Source organism: Prionailurus bengalensis, chromosome B3, assembly GCF_016509475.1.
Source record: "Prionailurus bengalensis isolate Pbe53 chromosome B3, Fcat_Pben_1.1_paternal_pri, whole genome shotgun sequence".
Taxonomy (NCBI): domain Eukaryota; kingdom Metazoa; phylum Chordata; class Mammalia; order Carnivora; family Felidae; genus Prionailurus; species Prionailurus bengalensis.
The window spans coordinates 96,000,870-96,022,307 of record NC_057355.1 but is presented as its reverse complement, the minus strand read 5'-3'; the positions used below and the strand labels follow the sequence as shown (position 1 = coordinate 96,022,307).

Sequence of the window (21,438 nt, the reverse complement as noted above, 5' to 3'; positions counted from 1 at the left end):
GCCCTTATTTAACTATGTCAGACATAGTTTTAATAGCATGAAGTGGTGAAAAGAACAAAGGACCAGTGGTTCTGGTCTCATTTAGGGCACAACTAGCTACAGGCCTATGAGCAGGTCACTTGATGTCCCCAATTTGGAAATAAGAGTGTTGACCTGGATGAACTAAGACCTTTTCAGTTGAGCTTTCTGCAGACCAGAGAGTTAGTGAAAGTTTCCAAAATACTCTTCTTAGCACTGAGCAATGAAAATACTAAGCACATATTTTAATGCATACTAGGAAAAATACATCTTCCACTCCTAAACTTTGGTAGAATATTCTACCTTACCATAAGATAGACAGTAGGTTCATAATGATTACAATATATAGGCATTACCTTTTCTAAGAACGTGTTAAAATATAAAAGAAAGTAGAAAATTAACCCTTGTACATGAACACAGTGTGCTTATTGTATAATTTTCATGTTTTAAATAAAGCTACTTATTTGCATAATGATGCTTTGGAAAGATATATCTTAAAATAACAATGCTATTCATTGATTTGAAATTAAAACAAAAATAATGTGTAAATTAATCTGGAAAAATTGTCATGGTACTCTATAATTAGATGTATTAGTAAATGTGTGCTATCACTTATTAAGATACATTTGGCATAGAATAATATTTCAAAGTAGTGAATCTGTATTTTCTATTTCTGCTTTGAAAATGTTTATTAATTGTCATCAGTTTGTTAGCCTCTATAATACGTATACAGTTTGTATTATGGATGCTTAAAAATAAGTAGCTCTCTGATTTTGCTTCTTTGAACTGAAGTTTAAGTTTGATCCTTATAGGAAATGATATGTCGGAAACATTGTGTGCAGTGTATCAGAACACCCAGAAAAACGCTGCAGATAAGGATTTCTAATGTCATAAAACTAAACAAATTATTACAGTGTCTAGACAGAGTCCAAAGACATGGTGAATTTTTTTTTGATAAATTGATTTTATAGATCAAACAAAACATTTGATTTTTTTTGAACATAATTTAATGTTCAAACCAATGAAATGATGCATGCATGAAATTTAGTTACTTGACAATATTAAAAGATAAATGATATTTTATTCCTTGGAGTACTTTCCTTGAGTCAAGAAATACTTATAAGACTTAGGAAATTATTTTTGATCATCTGGCCTAAGTAGCACTGGCAGCGTTATCATCTGGGTGCTCGGCAAAAATGCAGGTTCTTGTGTTTTCTGCATCCATAACAGATCTCTGGCCATACCTCTGAAATCTGGATTTTAAACAGGTTTCTGGGGAATTGTTTTTGTGCATACTGAATGTAAGAATTACTTTTCTAAATCTTCTTATCTTCATGCTGGAAATCTTTACATGTCATTTGATGCTGGGTATTGGATCCTGAATTTGAAAGTTGAAGAACAGGACTCTGCTTGGGAATCCAGAAAGAACTTGAAATACCCAATGATTTTATTATCTATAAATAGACTTTTCTATCAGTTTCTGTTTGAAATTGAGAACGATAACAAAATATGTTTTTCGATTGTTAATGCTATATACATTAGTTTATATAAAACAAAGTATTAGATATTGGAAACTTTTTCTTTTGTATTACTTTCAGAACACAGATTTTTCCAGAAGAAATTTTCCCATAAGTTGGACTTATATTCATTTTATTTCCTCCATAGAATCACCAAGTTCAACCAAATTCTATGATATTCATGATCTTTTTAATGTTACATAAAGAATTCCAAGTATGCTTTCATTAATTTTTAAGCAACCATAGCATCTACTGACAATACTGATGTTTAGGTTAAGATTGCTACAGGAAATTCTTGAGATTACTATCCTTTACCTGTAGATGTAGCCTTTCCACTTGCCTTTAATTAAAATAACCCTTTCTCCTCCATTCCCAAATGTGTTTATTACAAATAAAAATCCTGAATTCACAAATGAGAATGATCTCCAATTTGAAGCTAGTAATTGACATTTATCTCTTTGGTGACAGGAAACATATTTTATTATCTAAGTGTTTCTTATGACTGGAAGAGTTTTTGCATATAGTGGATTTTCAGTGATAAGTAAGTCAATTAATGCTAGTCAAGTTTTATTGGCCTGTGTGGTATTGAAAGAGGAGAAAATAATACTTAGGAATTTGGATAGCTTCATGAGAACTACGTCTCTCTTGAATCAGAATTTTACACTTGGGCATCAATGATTTATTGCCTTCTTCAATGGCTTAATTCAACGATCATCTTTTGCTCATATCAACACAATAGTCTATAAATATTGAAAGCTAAGTTGATGTTCAATTCCTGACAACAAAATCTTCTCATTCATTAGCACTCTATTTGCACCAGAAGGCTTATAAAATTAGTAGAAAAATGCCAGTGTTTTTCATGTAAATTCCTTTATTCTTTCTATTGGTCTCTGGAGGTTGCACTACTTAGATTTTGGGCAGCATCCTTTACTATATTAAATTTGGGGTTTCAGAAAAGGAAGGACCTCTCCCATTTTAGCAGTCAGATCTCATCATGCAGTCTTGTAATGATGATGAGTTCCTAAGTCATGAGTTTTCTCCCACCATCATGTTCCCCTTTGCCATTTTCAGAATGTATTGGTGACTGTTAGAAAAGTTTAAAGCTTCCTGTCCAACAATATCTTTAATCCCTTGGGGTTGCTCAAAGTCTTAAGACTGATGGATCTGACTGTGGTAAAGTCTAATAAGAATTGCTCTGACAACCAAGATGATTCATGGGAGGAGAGTTTACTTACTTTTTTTATATGTCTTGTCTCTCTTCTTCTTGACCCGACAGCTCCCCCAACGGTTCGTATTGTGCATTCAGGCTTGGCCTGTAACATTGAGGAGGAGCGCTACTCCGAAAGGGTCTATACTATACGGGAAGGAGAAACCCTAGAACTGACCTGTCTGGTCACAGGACATCCACGTCCACAGGTGAGTCCCGAACCGTGACAGTGGGGGAAACTCTCATTGACCTTTCTTGCAAGTCAAAAATGTACATATTTCAGGAGATTTAGCTAAAACAATTGTGTGTGTGTGAGAGAGAGAGAGACATTGAAGTCACTGCGTGTCTGCAGTGCAGGATAAGGGTGGTGATTGCTGAACATTCACGGTTGAAATACTCACTTGGATAAGATGAAGAAAGAATTTTTTTGTTTTGGTATTGTGAGAAATTTGGAAGACACTTCTAAGGAAGCTGTTAAAAAGACAACTACAAAAATATCTCAGTAAGATAACAATTCATATGGCAATGAGTTTATTTTAGAATGTGGAGCATGATTTCATGATGACATAATTGCAGCCGAGGAAGCATTTGTTGTGAAGAATGTGGTGCACGAGGTCACATGCACTTTCCTTACTCCTCATCATTATATTCATAGAAAACTTTGAAAAACAAATGTTTGCAGGTGTATGCATTCAGGCTTTCAGAGTCATCTGCTACAGCTTTCATAAGCTACTTTAATAGCAGGAACAGAAATTGAGACTTTCAAAGGGCACTAAAATTATAAATAATGAGCAAAGCAAAAGTTTGTAGGAGTGAAAGAAAGGGTTAGGCAGAAGGTAATATAGTTAGGCTGTGTATTCATGATGTAAAAATTTAATTCAGATTCAATACAGAATATTCAGGATGTTTTAGTCAGTAATTGCCGATTCTTATTGTCATATATTTAACCTGCCTGGTTCAAAATCTGCACTGGCAATCAATACGGACACTATGATGGAAGAGAGATCTCATTTGGTGGCAAAGTTGCATATTTTAAGTATTAGTGTTACAGGAAAAAAATCCATCTAACACCACTACAGAGGAGAAAGTAAGGGGCAGTGTGGATATTTTATGAACTCATCATATTAACCTTCTCTTTTGCTCCTACCAACCATAACGCTTAATACGCAAAGATGTTTGACCTTACCATTGTGACCTGAAGAACAAATAAAAATAAGCAAATGAACTTCATAGAATGAAGCAATAGATGGATAAATAAGACCATGACTAAAACTAAAACGGTAAAATATAAAACTTAATGCTACTCTGTTGGTAAAATGAAAGACAGTAAAAAGTAATCTAGAAAATAATTAAACCTCATTGTTATTAAATTTTAAAAATAATATTAAAATTAAAATTCACAATGGCTAAAGTGATAAATTATAATACTTGCTTTTAACTGAAAATTGATTAAAGAATTAAATTACATTAATAAATTTGAGTTCTATACAATTTGACCTATTATGATTAGACTTCATGGAAAACAATGATTGCAAAACTATACATACAAGGACAAAAATGATAGTTATTAAAATTGGATATAGAAAATATATGTCAGACCTTTTATATTTTAAAATTCATATAGAAACAATGGACTTCAATAAAAATAATTTTGCTAAAATTTAAAAAATGATGACATTAACTCAAGAATATTATCTCACAGAAAATTTAGTGCTGTTATAATTTGATTATAGTTTTTGTATTTGTATACATAGAATAACAATTCCAAAATCAAAAAGTTGGGATCAAAATATGAATGTCCAAATCTAAAAGAAAACACAAATTGTCAAATGAGAGGCAGTTTGTGGCAAGAGAAGACTCTTTAATTCTTCCATCATTCCCACACCGAACCCACCAAATTCAGCACCTTCTAAACTACAAATTACACTTAAAAATGCAACTTTCTATCTTTTTAAAAAGTCATCCCTGCTGTCTGCTCCCTCATCTCCATCCTTAGGTTCCCTTAGTATTAGGAATTTCTTATTTTCTTCATACATTTTGTCTGCAATGATTCACAATCTGGAGTATAATCTCTGATGTCTGGCCAATCCAAAATAATTCTGTAACAAAGAAGTAGATTATTGCCTTATGTGTTTTTTTTTTTTTTCAAACAGTTCCATTGCTGGAACCATTTCAGTGTTTTCTGACCCTAGGAAAAAGTTGTCTCAGTATTGTTATTTCTTCATTCCTAGAAGTAATTTAGGCATTCACAGGTGACACAGTTTCAGTTTATATCACCCGCTTGAAAAATTAACCAGGCCTCTTTTTTGTCAACAAACTGTATAAGGAAAGCTGACAGAACAGCTGGGCATCGACATCCTGGCCAAACGCTAAAGGGCATGCTGATAGCAGCTGGTCCTGAGGATGGTTTTTCTTGGCTGAGCCCATGAAGCTGGAACGACCTCTTGGCTGTCTTGGCTCATCTGAATGTGATAGGTTGGGAATGCACTGGAAGAGTGAGGTACTCCACTCTTCAGGAGATTCCTTAATCTGTTGTCTATTCCTGTTGGCAGTGAGAGTCATAAAAGTCCCCATTTCCAGAAGTGTTCAAAGGCAGCATTTTTTTCTAGATTAAAAAAAATTCTCTTCAAAAATATATCATCTGGCAATATGGAATGGCCTGAAGATATTACTGTATGCAAGGGAAATAAACGAAGGAGAGGAAGGTACAGAGGAAGGTACTAGTAGTTAATAGTATGGCACTGGGACCAGACTACCTGGGTATGACCCTGGATCCACTGTGACTGCCCGCCTGAGTGTGGGAAAGTTCCTTGACCTCTCTTTTCTCTATGCCTCAGGTGTCTTACCTGTATACAAAGGATGATGGTAAACATCATACCTATATCATAGAATCCTTTTGAGAGTTAAATGGGTATTGTAAATATATATGTACATATATATGTAGTTGGTATGTAAATAAGCATTATATTGATATGTAATAAAATATATGCTGGGCTTTTATTCATTGTCTTAAAGCAATTTCTGATTAGACTTTAAAGTCTAGAGTTGAATATGTAAGTATGAAAATAAGTAGATTTATAAAGTGGTTCTTAGCATTCCTGTGGCCTACTTTAAATTAGACCCATTTAAATAAATTTCAATATTTTTTGTGTTTTAATACTCCACAGAGCTTTTACATTTCTGTTAATTACCTTTGCTTAGCTTGCAAGGACTAGGACTATGTTCAGACTACTTCATTTAATGAAGGTTTATTATAACATATATGAAGAAGTAAGAAAGCAGGGGGAGGCAACAATTTGTTAGTAAATCTCTAAACCTAATATTACCTCTACATGTCCATAATTTCAAGATTCAGCTACCCAATCTCTCTTTCTTCTTTTCTTTTTTCCTCCATCACTCCCTTTCTCTTTTCTTTTCTTCCTTCTTTCCTTCCTCTCTTCTCTCTCAATATTATCACATCAATAACAAATGAATTCTTAATATAGCTCTCTTATAAGTGACTTAAACAATGAGATATTTAACAAAATGTTCCCTGTCACTGTCCCACTCACCTCTCAGAGGTTTATGTTAAATAGTTTGATGTATCATTTTGCAGTCCTTGTTAGGTGCATTCCCATAAATATGATTGTATATGTTAATGTTTTAGTTTCATTTTTAAATTAGGTAATGAAAAGTATTATTCGGTGGCTAGAATTTTTCACTTGTCCATGTGTCCAAATCACCAACTATAGATCCAGCTTAGTGGTTCTCAAGGTGTGGTCCCTGAAGAGAATGTGTTAGAAAGGAAAGTTCTTGTGCCCATCACATCAGAAAATCCTGTGTTGGGGCCAGTGATCTGTCTTGTCACCAGTACTCTGGGTAATCCTGATGTACCCTGAAATTTGAGAACCACTGACTTAGATCACTATTTTCACAGAGGCTGAATTATACTTTGTATGGATGCACTAAATTCTACTGTATAGATGCACTAGATACATGGAATTGCCGCTATTTTGTTTAAAATGGAATTACTTAGAGATTTTTACTATTACAAATAATAACTTAGTGAGCATTTCCGGTATGTGTATGTGTTTATACACGTCTTGATTACATGTCTGCCAGTGTCATTGTAGGATAGTTTCCTTCTCCAAAATGGCATTTATCCAAAGTTGAAAGTGACTTTACCTTAATTCCTTAGCACAGGTGAATCTTTAAAATTTTTGCTAATTTGATGTGAGGAAGTAAATTATACTACAGTGAAGTTTCAATTTGCATTTTCGTAATTACCAGTCAATTTGAACATTTTCCCACCCATGTATCAATCATTTGTTCATCTCCTTTGTCTGTTGATTGTTGTTATCTACCTTCTTTATTTTCTTATGGGTTAGCTGTTTGTCTTCCTACAGACCCGTAGGGACTTTTTACATCCTATAAAAATAAATTCAGTATCTGAAAATTATGTTGCAAATTTTATCTACCAGGATGTGTCTTTTAATATTGCTTATGCGACTTTTACTTGGATAATTTTGTTTTTAAAAGATGAATCATTTTAATCTTTTCAATTTTGGCTTCTGAATTCTATACCTACTTTCATAAGATCCCTTTCATGTCCATGTATCTTACATTGTATGCTTCTTTTCTAACAGCTTATATAGTTGCTAATGTGTTTAATGATTTAATCATTAGGGAATGTGTTGTCCATGGTACAAAGTATTAGTTTAGTGTTTTCTCTCTTTTTTCTTCTTCTTTCCCTCTGCCTTAATCCAGACAGGAGAGTCAGCATTCCACCCTACAGCTTTAAAATGCTATTTTTTCTCTTTTTATGAAAATTGAGGTATAATTGACCTATAACATTATATTAGGTTCAGGTGTACAAGAGAAATAATAACCACAGTTAAGTCTAGTTAACATCTGTCACCGTACGTGGTTACAATTTTTTTCTCTCGTAATGAGAACTGTTAACATTTTAATTATTATATAGTGTGTAACATTAAAGCATTTTTAAAAGTTCTTAAAAATGCTATTTTCACCACTAATAAAATTTAATTATTCTTTTTTAATGTTTATTCATTTTGATAGATAGAAAGTGCATGAGCAGGAGAGAGGCAGAAAGGGAGGGGAGAGACAGAATTCCAAGCAAGCTCTGTGCTGTCAGCCAGAGTTTGACGTGGGGCTTGATCTCATAAACTTTGAGATCACAACCTGAGTGAAAATCAAGAGTCAAATGCTTAACTGACTGAGCCATTCAGATGCCCCAAAATTGAATTATTCTGTTCTACCATTCTACTTATCCCTTCTCCTACCATGCCGTGCTATTTTAATTTCAATGGCTTTATATTACACTTAGCTATAGAGGAAAGCAAGTCACTCCTTTTTGTTGTGCTTCTGTATTTGCTTGGTTGGCCTCAGACATTTTTTCTTCTCTTTGATATTGGAAATGAGCTCTTTATATCCCCCACCCAAATAAATACTGGAACTTTAATTGCATTGCATTTTTCTTGCTATGGGACCTTGCAATAGAAAGTATGGAAAACTTTTACAAAGAACTTCTCAGTAGGACACTTTGAATATTTCAAACTTCTCAAACAAGAAGGCAGTTTTATTGTAATGAGTATAATGTGAAGGTCTTTGAATTTATTTTAATAACAAACCTGGCTATTTATATTTGGAAGGCTTTTCTTCTCTTTTCAAAAACAAAACAAAACAAAGATGAAATGTGCATCAACCAAAAAAGCTCTGCTTTTATACGTTGGCTTTCTGGGTAAGATTTCATTTGAATATTACTTTTCATCACTGTAATATTTTTGAAAGCGATTCCTTAAAATATAATTATGTATATCCCAAGCACCTACCTAAGAATAATTAATATTGTTTACTAGCTTATTACAGTTCATCCTAGGCATTGTTCATTTTATTGATTAAAAAAATAAGGGTAAGGCCATTCAATTTTACAATGGGATCATATTCAGTCATTTGATTGCTATATAAATATATTCTTGACTGTCAAGACTGTTGCTGAGTTATTGATGTTTTTATCCTTGTTAATTCTGTATGCAGATTTCAAAGTGATAAATTTGCCATAATGAATATATTAGCAAGCCTTGGTAACAGGTTTTTCAGTTTTAAACCATTAGTGCTATCTGTGTGTTCTCCTTTGCAAATATTTTGTACATCTTGGTTCACATTTCCATATGTTTTTTCTTCTGATTCAGTCTGTTAAATTTCTTACAATAAAATTAATGCATGCACGTGAACAATAGAGGTCTTAGATTGTTGGATTTATGTCCAATTAAATAGGCAGAATTGGAATCTGTTATCTAATCAGAGATCATCAAATGTTGCATCTCTTCCTTATCATGGTTTATAGAATTTCAAAAAATGTTCTTTTATCATCTGTGATAAATCTATCCAGGCTGGATCTCTCTGCTTCATCATATAAGAGACTCTCCAACTAAAACGGCTAATATTTTTTCAATGAATATTTGGATAGGATGTAGGAAAGACTTTAGTATATGTCATATTTTAAAATATATTAATCACAAATTCCATATCAATAGCTACCTTCACAGTCTGTCCTCCCTAACACATACATGCACACCTGGTGTCTTCTCCTGGATATACTCCTTTAAGTTAATTTTTACATGGGTAAATGCACTTACCACAGCTCATTTAGGAGGAAGGATTTACAGTCTTTCTGAAGGTTGATGTCATACCTTCAAATAGTTTTGTTTCTATTGATTTTTATACACAATGTGGAAAGTATTTTTTGGTTCAACACTTTTCTCCAAAACTGCTGATACATTTTACTCCCAGTATATCAGCATTGACCAAAGAGTTTCTTAAAAAAACATTTAATGGATTCTCTATTTCATGAATAGAGAGTCCGTTTTGCTCCTTAGACGATTTGAATGTGTTTATAGGTATTTCAGATTTCATCTTTTGTTTAATTCCATGGACAGTCTTTATGCTTATAAGAAACACTGATCATCCATTCCAGAAAACTGCTCAAAAAATGTTAATCTACTTAATGAAGGCTCAGGGAGGTGGAAATGTTAGCATAGACTTATTATGAAACTTGTTTTTAGAGAGTTCCCAAGGGATACTTCTGTTACTATGAGGAATGCACTGGTCAGATGGACACTGGCATCTTTGAGAAGCTCATGGGTGACTGTCCTTGGGAGACCAGGGTTTCAGTAGGGGATGCTGCCATAGAAGTCGAATCTCTAAAATCACCAAGATGATAGGATTCAAAAATGGCAGAGTTTGGGTTGTCACACTTAACCAACAGATTCAATGTGGATATAAATAGTGTAATGAGCAGCAAGGTTGGAGTAGCAAGCATGTTGCCTTTACCTGTAGGGCTTTGTTGATGAATGATAGATTATAGTGTGTTTAGCGGTAATATATAGGGGTAGCTGACTAGAGTGGTTCTTGACTCATATAAACAGACAAACAGAGGTAACGAGGTAAGGAGGAGGTTGATTTCCACTCTACAAAAAATCACAGTCACACAATTTCCAAATCTAAACTTGTTCACAGAGCCAACACTCATTGTTGGAAAAGGAAGCCAGATTTCTTTTTTTTTAATTTTTTTATTAGTTTTCTTGGAAGCCAGATTTCTTTGAGAAAAGACCTACAAATATCACTACAAGCTCACACCAAAAATAGTAGCTGAATCCTTCCCCAAGGGGATTTGTGGCCATTTGTCATAGTAATTTACCTTGGAGAAAGAAAAATACCAAGCCTTTTTGAAGGCTCTTCAAAGTACAGAGATTGAGTTGACACAGAAATCGATGGATTTGTAATACTGACATAGAGTGGAGGTTTATGAAGCGAGATGATCAATGGGGTCCTGGCCCAGAGAAGTGGGTTTATGGTCATCTCTCCAGACTCCCAAAAGTGTAATTGGGAGGGACATACTTAGCAGCTGGCAGGATCCCCACATTTGTTACCTGACATGTGGAGTAAGTCAGAGTCATTATGGTAGGAAGGTGGAGTCCTGTAAAATTGTCCCTCCCAAACCAAAATATTAAATCAGAAGTAGTACTGCATCCCAGAAGAATTTTCAGAGATTAGGTACTACAGTCAAAGCTTGGACAGTAAAGGAGCGGTAGTCTCTATCATGTTCCAATTTATTTCACATACAAGATACGTAAAAAGCCTGGTAGATTATGGCAGATGATGATAGACTGTGGTAGACAATCAAATCAACACTGCTGCTGTGCTACATGTCATGTCTCCATTGGAGCAGATTTGCCAGTATACAGGTAGTCATCTGACAAACGGATGCTTTTCAATTGTCACCAAGAAGATTTTAAAGTTTCCTTTCATGTGGGATGGACAGCAATGCACATATATTACTGTGCCCTGGGTCAGGATTCACTCTCTGACTCTCTATAACATTATAGTGCACAGGGGACTTGATTGTCTCAGTGATCTACAGAACATTATATTGATTACATCATGTCATCTTGAACTTCTGAAAAGGAAGTAATAGGTACCATGGATGCCATAGTAAGATAGAAATGTGGCAGAAGGTAAGAAATAAAGTACCCTGAATTTTACTGGTCTGTTCAAATGGTAAAGGCTTTTGGAGTCCAATGAGGCATGCTAGGGCTATTCCATCTAAGGTTATAAAAATGTTGTTGCTTATCACAGCATACCACGAAGAAAGAAGTCCAGCATATGGTAGGCTTTTTTGGATTTTAAAGCCTGTGTATATTACACTTAGAAATATTGCTTTATTGGAAAACTTTTAAAATTCTCAGTTTTGGAGCAAGAGAGGGCTCTGCAGCAAGTCCAGTTGCAGTGAAAACTGCCTTGCTGCTCAGGCAGTGCAATCCGGAAGGCTTGCTGTTGGTTGACTATGCTGCGTGGATTCTTTGTTAGTTCCTAAGAAGAGGGTCACAGCACAAAACTTGAGATTCTGGAACTAGACTAAACTTTGTCAGGCAGAGTACTAATTGCTGTTTGCAAAGAAGCTCTTTGGTCCATAGGGAGTAGATTCCAATTGATACATGCCCCCTTGGTCAGGCAATTCTGCGACACATTCTACATGACTCCTCAGAGGATCCCAGTAGAATGGAGCCCCAGTTACTCTCAGCAATGACAGCACAATAACAGTTTGTTGTATGGTTTTCCCTCTTTCTCTTTGTCATATTCACAATCTCCTGTTTCCCCAGGATTGGTTACAAAAAACATACTTATTTTTGTATCTCTTATCTCAGTCTTTATTTCCCCATGGCAATTCTATAAGACAGTACCTATTTCCTGGACTCAAACATAATGAGGAGTATATTTACACAACTAACCCTAGATTCTTCTTCCTGGTTGCTGACCTTGTGTTGCTTAATTGTGATTCAGAATTATCATACTACTTTTCCTGAAGACTTGTAAAAGGAAAGCCACAAGTCATTAGTAAAGGTATGATATTCCGTCAAATTTTATTTGTCTTAAGAGTTTTATTAACATGAATAGCATGGGTTTCGACTATATTTTCAAATTTATTCTAATATTTAAAAAAATATTTCTTCTATTTGAATTACTTCTAAGCAGTGAAAGTTTGCAAGTTAATGCACAAGGAATTGCATGTGATGGAGATTGACTGTAAATACAGACTAAGGGTTTGTTTGGTTATGACAGCTTTACCTTTCATGGCCAAAATTTGATCCTCAGAGAGATCAGAAAATGATTTCTCAGGCAGAATCAAAATTTTAGGTATACAAACCATGTGGAAGTTTTAACTTAGAAATCTTACTTTGAGATCTATATATTTTAATGAAAAATATTATAAGTAGAAGTGATAATATCATAATCATTACTTTATTACAGCACTTGACATAAAGTAAGTATTTTAAAATTATTAGGGCATTTCCAGGAGATAGAAGGAAATCCATACTTCCTATTAACGTGTAATTAAGAATCTATTGGTTGTGTTCATGGTTAAAATGTATAATTTAAAACATGTTTATTTATTTATTTTGAAAAAGAGAGAGAGAGAACATGAGCAGGGGAGAGGCAGAGGGAGGGAGGGAGGGAGGGAGGGAGGGAGAGGGAGAGAGAGAGAGAGAGAGAGAGAGAATCCCAAGCTGACTGTGCTCTGTCAGTGTGGAGCCCCACATTGGGGTTGATCCCACAAACCATGAGATCATGACCTGAGCCAAAATCAAGAGTTGGACACTCAACTGACAGAGCCATCCAGGTGCCCCTAAAATGTATCATTTTAGGGTAGACAATTGCAGTTCTCTTAATAAGGAAGTTATGAATAATTACATAGACATTGATGAATTGGATTCTGTATTTTTATTATTAGAATAATACTCCTATTGACATGTTTTCAGATATGTCTTATTTAAATGGGGCAATTTCCAAGTGGTAGATATCCCACAATAGTTTTTTCCCTTCAGACTTAAAAATTTTTTTCATAGTAGTTATTGAGCTGTCAACAAATCTAAATTCAGTAACGTTAACGTAGTATGAAGTGAATTTTTTCATGGTGGAATGTCAATTGAATTAATTGATTTAGTTTTGAGTCTATATTACATATATGCTGCCATTTTGTATATATGTATAGACAAAAGTAGATATATATACACACACACTTACTACATATATGTATGTATGTACATATATAAACAGATAAAGATAAATCCACAAAGTGTGAGTCATTTGGGCACATTCAATATGTCATAAATGATCATTTATAGTTATATCCATCCCTACTATTTATAAAAGGCAACATGAAAAATATAGTAGTTGTCTACATGTGATCCTATTGAGTGAAATTTATCCTCTGCACTTATAGCTAGGACATCAAAGATACCAATTAAATGAATTGGATTTACTTAAATTTTTAAACTCCAATCTAATGGAACATTCCTTAAATTGACTTTAAAACATTGAGGTTTCAAATTTAGGTTTAATAATTTCAATTATAATAATAGAAAGTACTACTGATCTACCTCTATGCTAAAGAATATCCTGTCAGTGGTAATTAATAATCTATATCAGTGCTGGTTGTAAACATGACATATTTATTCTGAATTAGACTCCTCGTGGTCTTTTCCTGAAATGCTCAGAGATATTTCCAAAAACTCAATAAAGATTAAAAACCTTTCTGGGATCTACAAAAGTTAACTTAAACTACACCAAAGAAAGTGCTTGTAAAATGTGAGTATTTTCAGGACTGAAAAATGAGAAAACATTTATTAGGAATGACTCAATCAATTCTTTTTTGTTTGTTTATTTGTTTTTTTAGGAATTATTAATCTTTTATTCTGATTTTCTCTTAGTGCCAAAGTCTTAACAAAACCTAAAAATAACATTTATTTTCCTGACAGTTTTATCTTTTTGCATCAGCAAACATTGATTTCTTCCTTTTTCTGCTTATTATGGTACATGAGGAAACATTATCCCATACAACCTGGCCTCCTCTTGTTTTCTTACTTGCCTTTGGCAGAAATCATTAAATGATGTTGGATAAGCTTGAGCAGAGCAAAATCCGTAGTTAATTAGTGTCTTTTCTGTTGGCTGTCATTGAAATTCTGTATGTTAAAATTAACTTTTAGGCATCCAGGTGTGGTATAGTATCAAATCTAAGTGATCCTTTGTATTGATACCATGTATAATTAGAACAACTGATCATTTTGAATAACTTCACCATGCCATCAACAAGATGGATTATAGCCAACCATTTGGCTGTGTTATATAAAATTCATGTAAACATTTTATGACATATATAAATTCTACATTGGCTAATGCCCAATATTAGCTTTAAAGGGTCCCTAATTCCAAAATTGTACACATGCCTGAATTGCATGATTATAAATCTTATTAGATTTCTAGGGCTGCCATAACAAAGTACCACAAAGTAACAGAAACAACAGAAATGTATTGTCTCACAGTTTTGAAGGCTAGAATTCTAAAAGCAAAGTGTCAGCAAGGCCATACTCCCTCTGAGATGAGATTCTGGGTAGAATCCTTCCTTGCCTCTTTTAGCTTCTGGTGGTGGCCTTCTGGCCTTCACTTGCATCATTCCAACCTGTGCTTCTGTCAGAGTGTGTGTGTGTGTGTGTGTGTGTGTGTGTGTGTGTGTGTCTTCCAATGATATTTTCCCTCTTCTGATAAAAACACTAGTCTCATTGGATCATGGGTCCACTCTAGTATAACCTTATCTTAACTAATCACATCTGCAACAACCCTATTTACAAATAAGGTTACATTCTGAGATACTGGGTGTTAAGAATTCCATTTATCTTTTTGGAGCACACAGTTCAACTCATAACATATATTATCTGTTCTTTTAAATGAGAGAGTTCATACCTTCACTGGACATGTCCTGGGGCTGCCGTTAAAGAGCACATCATATATATATATATATATATATATATATATATATATATATATATATATATATATGGAGAGAGAGAGAGAGAGACTGCTGTGTACCATTAATCTTGAAGAACATTTCAGTGATTTGCCTACAGATTTTTTATTTGTTGTCCCTTCCATCCACTTGTCTGTACCTTTGCCCCTTGGTTAATTGAATAAGTGGCTTATTTGTCAAATCATTTTGAAAGCCTCTCTTGGTCAAAGAGGCTTGCTTAAGTGCCATTTCTATGTGGTCCCAGAATACCTCGCCATTTCTTACTATAATAAATGTATCCTAGGATGTTGCTTTGGGCAGTGAGTGAGATTTTAGGCTCTGGAATCAAACTGCATGGTTTTAAATTGAATGCCACTCTCTCTACCTTCTAGCCATGTGAATGTAGGCAATTTATTTAAATCCTCTTTCACTTACTTTCCTCATGTATAAAATGACAATGGTAGTAGTGATTATATAGTAAGCTTCTTTAAGGATCAAATAAAATAGCAGAAGGCAAGAGTTAAAAAAATCTTGAATAGTGATAATGATGATAGAAATTAAAATGGAACAATCATATTGTTTTCCACTTAGTGGATTCCTAAAAATGAAGGAATGGGTCTTGCCTTCACATTTTCTATCACGTTAGAGTGAACCTATGTTACGATTTGCCTGGGATGCTGCTAGTTTATGGCTATTGTTTTGGTACAATTATTAACGTCATCCTCTCTCAGTCGCCAAAAGTGTCTTGTTGTGGAGAATAAAATATATGGGAAAATAAACATAAAAGCTTTACACATAGAGGGTCTCAATTATTTACCAAATGAGTGAATGCAACAGGCATTTTCATTTTAGGCTAATTTTTCAATATTTTAATTAATTCCATTACCTTCAAAAAATACTAAGTTGTGTTGGCTTGTGCCTATGCCATTTACCTCTTAGAAGTAAGCATTTTAAAAAACCTTCAGATTCACTTACATAGGCACTGTTGGAAGCCCTATACCTCAGTTCCTGCAGGAATGCATTAAATGTTCCCTTGGTGGTCTCGAAGATTTAATGTGTGTTCTTATTTTACTATCCGGCAAGGATTTAAAGACACTCGGGAAATGGGACTCAATAATATGAAGCCATTAAAGCCCTTCAGTCAGAGAAGATTCTAAACACTCCATGCCACTTTTGACAACGGTGTACATTTTTAATTATAGATGTTAACAGTTCAACATTGGGATCTCAGTGATGGGAGCATATTCACAAAGTATCAGATCAAAACCTGGTCATTCATTGTTGGAATTTGTTGCTTAAAACCAGAATACAGAGTTGTAATCCTATGTCTAAATAAGGTACAGATGATGAAATCTTGTTCTTACCTGAAAAGAGGGGGGAAAACACCAGTATCAAGAGAAAGTAGAACAGAGTTTGAAAAAGTATATGCCAAGACATGTTCATGTTGCCAACAAGTCATAGTTAATTTTGCTAGAAGCATTTGAAAGAATATAGCTTCTATTGTTCATGGGGGTCAAAACAGAAAGCCCAGGAGGAAAGTTAGTTACCTTATAAGCACAGGGAATTTCGATGCATGAAATAAGATGAGTGATCTAGAGGTATTTTTTTTCTCATATATCTTTGGATCCCCTGCCTGGAGACCAGTTAACTTCCTTGGCCAATATGTTGGTTAACCAAAGTGGTCCAGTATTGTGATGATATCCTCTAACATTATGTTTATCAGTCTGAATATTGCTAAGTATTCTAGACCAGCTCCTAGTGATATGTTTACAGATTAAACTGAAAACTACATTTAGTTTGTTATTAGACATACACATAATCTAAGTCTATAACTGCCCTCCTAACCATTTGTCTGTTTGAGACTTTTATTCCTTCTGACTGTTCTTTTGACAGTCGCAATGAGTCACACACTTGGCTTATGTCTACTTAATGGGGCTATCTAGTATAATTTAGCAAAAAAAGTACAAACCAGAATTTTTATTGGTTTATATGATTTTATAATGAATTTGTGTGTGTGTGTGTGTGTGTTTGTGTGCGCGTGCGCGCCCGCGTGCGTTTGTCCATGGACACACACTTCATACTTGAACACATGGTTATACTTCCTAGTGGGTTCTTATGTCATATGGTAATCACTTAGGGTTGGACAGGGAAAGTACAAACAATTCTGATTATTTAAAACTCTGAGTTTACAACTGAAGAAGTGTAATGTAAGAAATGAGTTACATTGGGGATAGAAGAGGCTGAGAAGAGGGAGAAATATTTGGCTTTTCTTTTTCTTCTGTCATTTGGTCTCATGCCAGTCTCAGTCCATTGGTTGAAACCAGTGAGAGTCTGGGTAGCATAATCTACAAGTGTTTAGTCCCTCCCAATGATACAGAGTAGAGCAGAGGAAGGTTTAAAAGTTTAAAACATGGATTTGTGATCATACTGGCTACAACCAGCCCTCATAGCAATGCAGAGAAGTACCACCTGGGAAATGCAAGCTTTCTTTCTAGGTAGTTATCCACAAAGGGGCATTTTATCTTGGTAAATAAGGCCACTCAGTTTCTAATACTCATTTTGTAGGCTCATAAGCCTGGTTTTGTTAGTATAGTGAAAGCAGATTAGGGATGAGTATGCATTTTCTAAACTCATAAAGACTCATACATGTACAAACAATGCAAAAATCAAGTTAGGCATTTGTAATGAGAAATGCAATTACAGATCATAGCACATCGTCCCACTTGTCAATCAGTGTATATAAGCTACAGATAAAGCCAAATTACGATCAAAGGCCCATTTTTAAACTTGCAATGGCAAATTGATTGGACATTGCTCCTTCTATCAGGTTCACTCTCCCATTAGGCAAGCCAATCAACAAGATAAACAAAAACATGTTGGTAAGCAAGGACTTTCAACTGAGGTAGCTCAGGCCATCTCATCTGTTATGGAGTACAAAACCATAAGGCTTGAATCCAATAGTAAAGATTTCCTTTTTTGGACAGTTCCTGAGTAGATAATACTTGCCAGTTTGTCTTCCTAAATGCTTATTTTTCCATTCCTGAGGCTGACCAATTGTTATTTTGATTGGCACATTCTTTTTTAGGTATATTAATATTAATACATTCAATCACATTATAGTCAATTCCCAAGGATGTGTTAACAATTTGCCTTCATTATGCTGACTTTGCATATCTCTATTCTGAAATGCTATGCTCAATTAATTATAACTGCATTCTCCAAGGACAGTCTTAGTTCCTATATTTCTAATTTCTTTAGAATGGGTGCACCTTATTGTATTAGAATCCTAAAACTCTGACAAAATTTGAATATATTTTTTCCTTTCTGCTACAGTTGACACATGTGCAGGCTGAGTCTGGAGAAATTAAGTGACTAAGTCTAGGCCACCCAGATTTTTGGGGACAGAGACTAGATTATGAGGTAGCTGCCAGATTGCCAACTTCATACTTCTTACACTCTGCCTGTGTTTTGAAACATTTGTATTCATTCTCTCCCCTTTTCAGAAATTGCACACTTTTTAGCATGGTAGCCTGAAAATGATCTTACTTGATCATTACTTTGATCAGATTTTATTATTGGTACTCATAACAGGCATAGCCCATCGAACTTAAATTGTGAGTCCTGAAACAATAGCATCAACATCACCTGGGAACTTGTTAGAAATGCAAATTCTTGAGTCCCAAACCAGATTTACTGAATAAGAAACTCCTGGGGGTGGGGCACAGTAATATATATTTTAATAAGTCTTTGGATGATCTGATGCATTTTAAAGTTTGAAGGTCATTCATTTAGTGGATTTACATAGAATATCCCCAGAAATGCTCATATGTGTTACCAAAATATCCCTTAGACTGCAGGTGTATGCAGGTCCTAGATATTTACTTACCTTGTAAGAGTCATAGGTCACTGCCTACATTTTTTTCGTTTACATAGACATAGCATTCTCCAGCAGTCAGGGACAGCCAGTCTGTTTTTGGACCAGCGCTTTCACAGAAGTCCTCCTACTCAGCACACTTACTGGTACTTTGGAGGCAATTCTCTTTCAGAGTACAGTTAATGCAGGATGTCACTTAATAGATTGTTTCAGACTACTTCCTTGGACGTAGCAGAATGTAGTGGTTCATTAGAGGCTGTAGAGAAAGATAGATTTAGGTTCTAGTTTTGACTTTGCCTCTTAAAAGGTTTATATGAAGATTAAAATACATAATGTGTGTATAATGCCTGGCAAATGTGAGGCACTAATGTAGATGCTAATGGCATTACTCCCAGTATTAGTAATACTATACAGAGTGCATATTGCTACCTAAAATTGCTACTATCTTTGATATCTGTGCCCACTTTTGCAGCTGAATCACAGACATATTTTTTTTCTCATGGCCCCAATGATGCTGCCTCAAGAACCTATCCTCTTATACATTTATTATGATCTAAATAAAAATATCAATAAGACTATTTTTTAATTAGGCTTATTTTAAAATTTATGTGGAAATAAATAAGAAAGCAAAAATAACTAAACATTTTTTTAAAAAAGAAAGTTAACTTGGGAGGATTTACCCTACCAAATTTTAAAACCATCTAGATAATTATGATTAAATACCATATAAATACCATGTAGAAGATAATAATTTAAATAACCTGGTATTGTTGCGTGACTAGATAGGCCCATAAGCAGATAATGAAGCTCTGGGAAAGAACCATATATACTCACAAACAGTGCAAAATAAAGGTACTGTTTAAAATCATTAGAGAAAAGATACATTAATAAGTAGTTTTGGCACAAAATGCTATCTTTCTGAAAGAAAATACATTGAATCTTTACCTCAAATTTCACACTATTGGATAAAATAGGATACATGCATTCAGTGGAACTCTAGGCATCTGTGAAAGAAATGAGGAAGATATCCTTACATTACAATAGAATGATCTCTGTGGTCGAAATACATCTGTTTATCAGCCATCTATCTGCATTTATGTTTATACAAGCTTTTCGATATTTTTAGAAATAAGTAATAGAGGGGCGCCTGGGTGGCGCAGTCGGTTAAGCGTCCGACTTCAGCCAGGTCACGATCTCGCGGTCTGTGAGTTCGAGCCCCGCGTCAGGCTCTGGGCTGATGGCTCGGAGCCTGGAGCTTGTTTCCGATTCTGTGTCTCCCTCTCTCTCTGCCCCTCCCCCGTTCATGCTCTGTCTCTCTCTGTCCCACAAATAAATAAACGTTGAAAAAAAATTAAAAAAAAAATAAGTAATAGAAAAAAACTAAAGAAGATTGTTACTTTTAAGAAATATAAGGGAACAAGAATGAAGGGACAGAGATTAAGCCAGATATCTTTAAATGTGTCTTAATTTAATTTAATTTAATTTTAAATTAAATTGTTATAATTTTATAAAATTATAAGTTATTTATTTTATATTTAAATAAATTAATTATGGTTATGATTAACATAGAGTGCTGTATTAATTTTAGGTGTACAATATAATGATTTAACAGTTCTGTACATTAGTGTCACCATAAGTGTATTCTTAATCCCCTTCACCTATTTCACCCACCTGTCCCCACCTCCCCTCTGGTAACCACTAGTTTGTTCTCTATAATTAAGAGTAGGTTTTCTGGTTTATCTCCTTTTGTTTTCTTTGTTCAGTTGTTTTGTTTCTTAAATTACACATATGCATGAAATCATATGGTATTTGTCTTTCTCTGACTGACTTATTTCACCTAATACACTACCCTGTAGATCCATCCATATTGTTGTAAGTGGCAAGATCTCATTCTTTTCTATGGCTGAGTAATAGTCTGTTGTGTATGTATCTCTACACACACACACACACACACACACACACACACACACACACACACCACGTCTTCATCTTCTTTATCCATTCATCTATAGAAGGGCACTTGGGTTGCTTCCATGTCTTGGCTGTTGTAAATAATGCTGCAATTAGTATTTTAATTTCATTTCATTTCAAATTAATGTTTTAATTTTCTTTGGGTAGATACCTAGTAGTGGCATTACTGGGTCATATGATAATTCTGTTTTTAATTTTTTGAGGAATCGCCATTCTGTTTTCCACAGTGGCTGCACCAGCTTGCATTTCGACCAACAGTGCATGAGAGTTCCTTTTTCTCCCTTTCCTTGCCAACACTTGTAAAAATACTTGTGTTTTTTTTTTTTTTATTTTAGCCATTCTGACAGGTGTGAGGTGATGCCTCATTGTGGTTTTGATTTGCGTTTCCCTGATGATTAGTGATATTAACAGTGAAGGAAACCATCAACAAAACAAAGATAAACCACTGAATGGGAGAAGATTAATTTGCAAATGATGTATCAGATAAGGGGTTAATATCTAAAATATA

At 34.5% G+C, this 21,438-nt stretch overlaps 1 protein-coding gene across 1 annotated transcript in view; it reads left to right on the top strand.

Moving 5' to 3' along the window:
- Positions 1-21,438, top strand: part of MDGA2 (MAM domain containing glycosylphosphatidylinositol anchor 2) — an 858,520-nt gene that overhangs the window by 366,973 nt on the left and 470,109 nt on the right. Inside the window, exon 2 of the mRNA XM_043556078.1 lies at positions 2,812-2,951. Within this exon, the coding sequence (XP_043412013.1) occupies positions 2,812-2,951 (140 nt within the window). The remainder of the gene's footprint in view (positions 1-2,811; positions 2,952-21,438) is intronic.